This window comes from Entamoeba histolytica, genomic scaffold (genome assembly GCF_000208925.1).
Source record: "Entamoeba histolytica HM-1:IMSS scf_1104750518685 genomic scaffold, whole genome shotgun sequence".
Lineage (NCBI taxonomy): Eukaryota > Evosea > Mastigamoebida > Endamoebidae > Entamoeba > Entamoeba histolytica.
In genome coordinates, this window is record NW_001916096.1 from 1 (window position 1) to 1,234 (window position 1,234).

General features: G+C 25.4%; 1 protein-coding gene across 1 annotated transcript; it reads left to right on the forward strand.

The window, feature by feature from the left end:
* Positions 1-636, forward strand: EHI_158940 (G-box-binding factor, putative; the record flags this gene model as incomplete). Its single annotated transcript, XM_001914561.1, has 1 exon — positions 1-636. A coding segment is annotated over one exon (636 nt), but the record flags the coding sequence as incomplete, so codon positions are not given.
* Positions 637-1,234: the final 598 nt, after the last annotated feature.

Sequence of the window (1,234 nt, forward strand, 5' to 3'; positions counted from 1 at the left end):
TCAGAAAAACCACAAGCTACAGAAACAAGTGCACAAACACCAACAACAACACACCCGGCATCAGGAAATGAAGCAACACACTCTACAGAAACAACATCACAACCATCAAGTACATCACCTGCATCACCACAACAACAAAACCAACCTTCATCAGTCTCAACACCATCAGGAAATGGACAAAAAACAGAAAAATCAAATGAACAAAAACCACAAAAAGAAGACTCAAAAGGACAACCTCAACAACCACCAAGTCAACCAAATTCATCAGCAAAACCAAGTGAAGAAACGTCACCAACTCAAACAACAAACAACCCAACACAAATAAGTCCATCAACTTCAACTCAACAACCAAAAGGAAATAAAGACACACAACAAAAAGATGAACCACCAAAAGAACAACCACAAAATCAACCACAAGATAATGGAAAACAAGATCATAATAAACCAGAACCACAACAACAAAATCATCCACAACAAAATGAAAAACAAGATAATAAAAATACAACTACTTCTGATATTTCACATGATAAAACTATTGTTAGTTCTGTTGATAGTTCTGATATTCCTAATAATATTGATGGGACATCAGGTATGTTTATGTTGTTGGCTTTTGTTATTCAGTTGATCTTCTTCTAATTATTGTGTTTCTCTCTTTTCTTTTCTTTTCGTATTCTTCTTTATCTTTTATTCATATGTCTATAAAATATTTCCTATATTTCATTCATGTTTAATGTTATTACAAAATTGAATTAATTCATATACATTTGAGATTAATGAATAACCAATATTATCAAAAATGACACGATAAAAGAATAAACATTGATATTAAAAGAAAATAAAAGAAAATAAATTAATAAATTCATAAGAAATAGAAAATATCATGAATATATTATGAATGAATAAATAATTGATAATGAAAACACAACATTTTAACACAAATATTATCATACAAATTGTTAGAATGGTTATTAATTAAATGAATAATAACATTTATAATCATATTTATATTAATTATATGTAGTTTATCATTATTGAAATAATGAAACAACAAATTAAAAATGAATATAAATAATTATGAAATAATTACAATATAAAACTATTTGATGAATTAAATATTTGATTAATCATATGTAAATATATAAAATATGAATAACATAAGTGAAGTATAAGAGAATAATTGATATTAATATCATTTATATGATTCATTTATAATAATTTATTTTTTAATTTATTA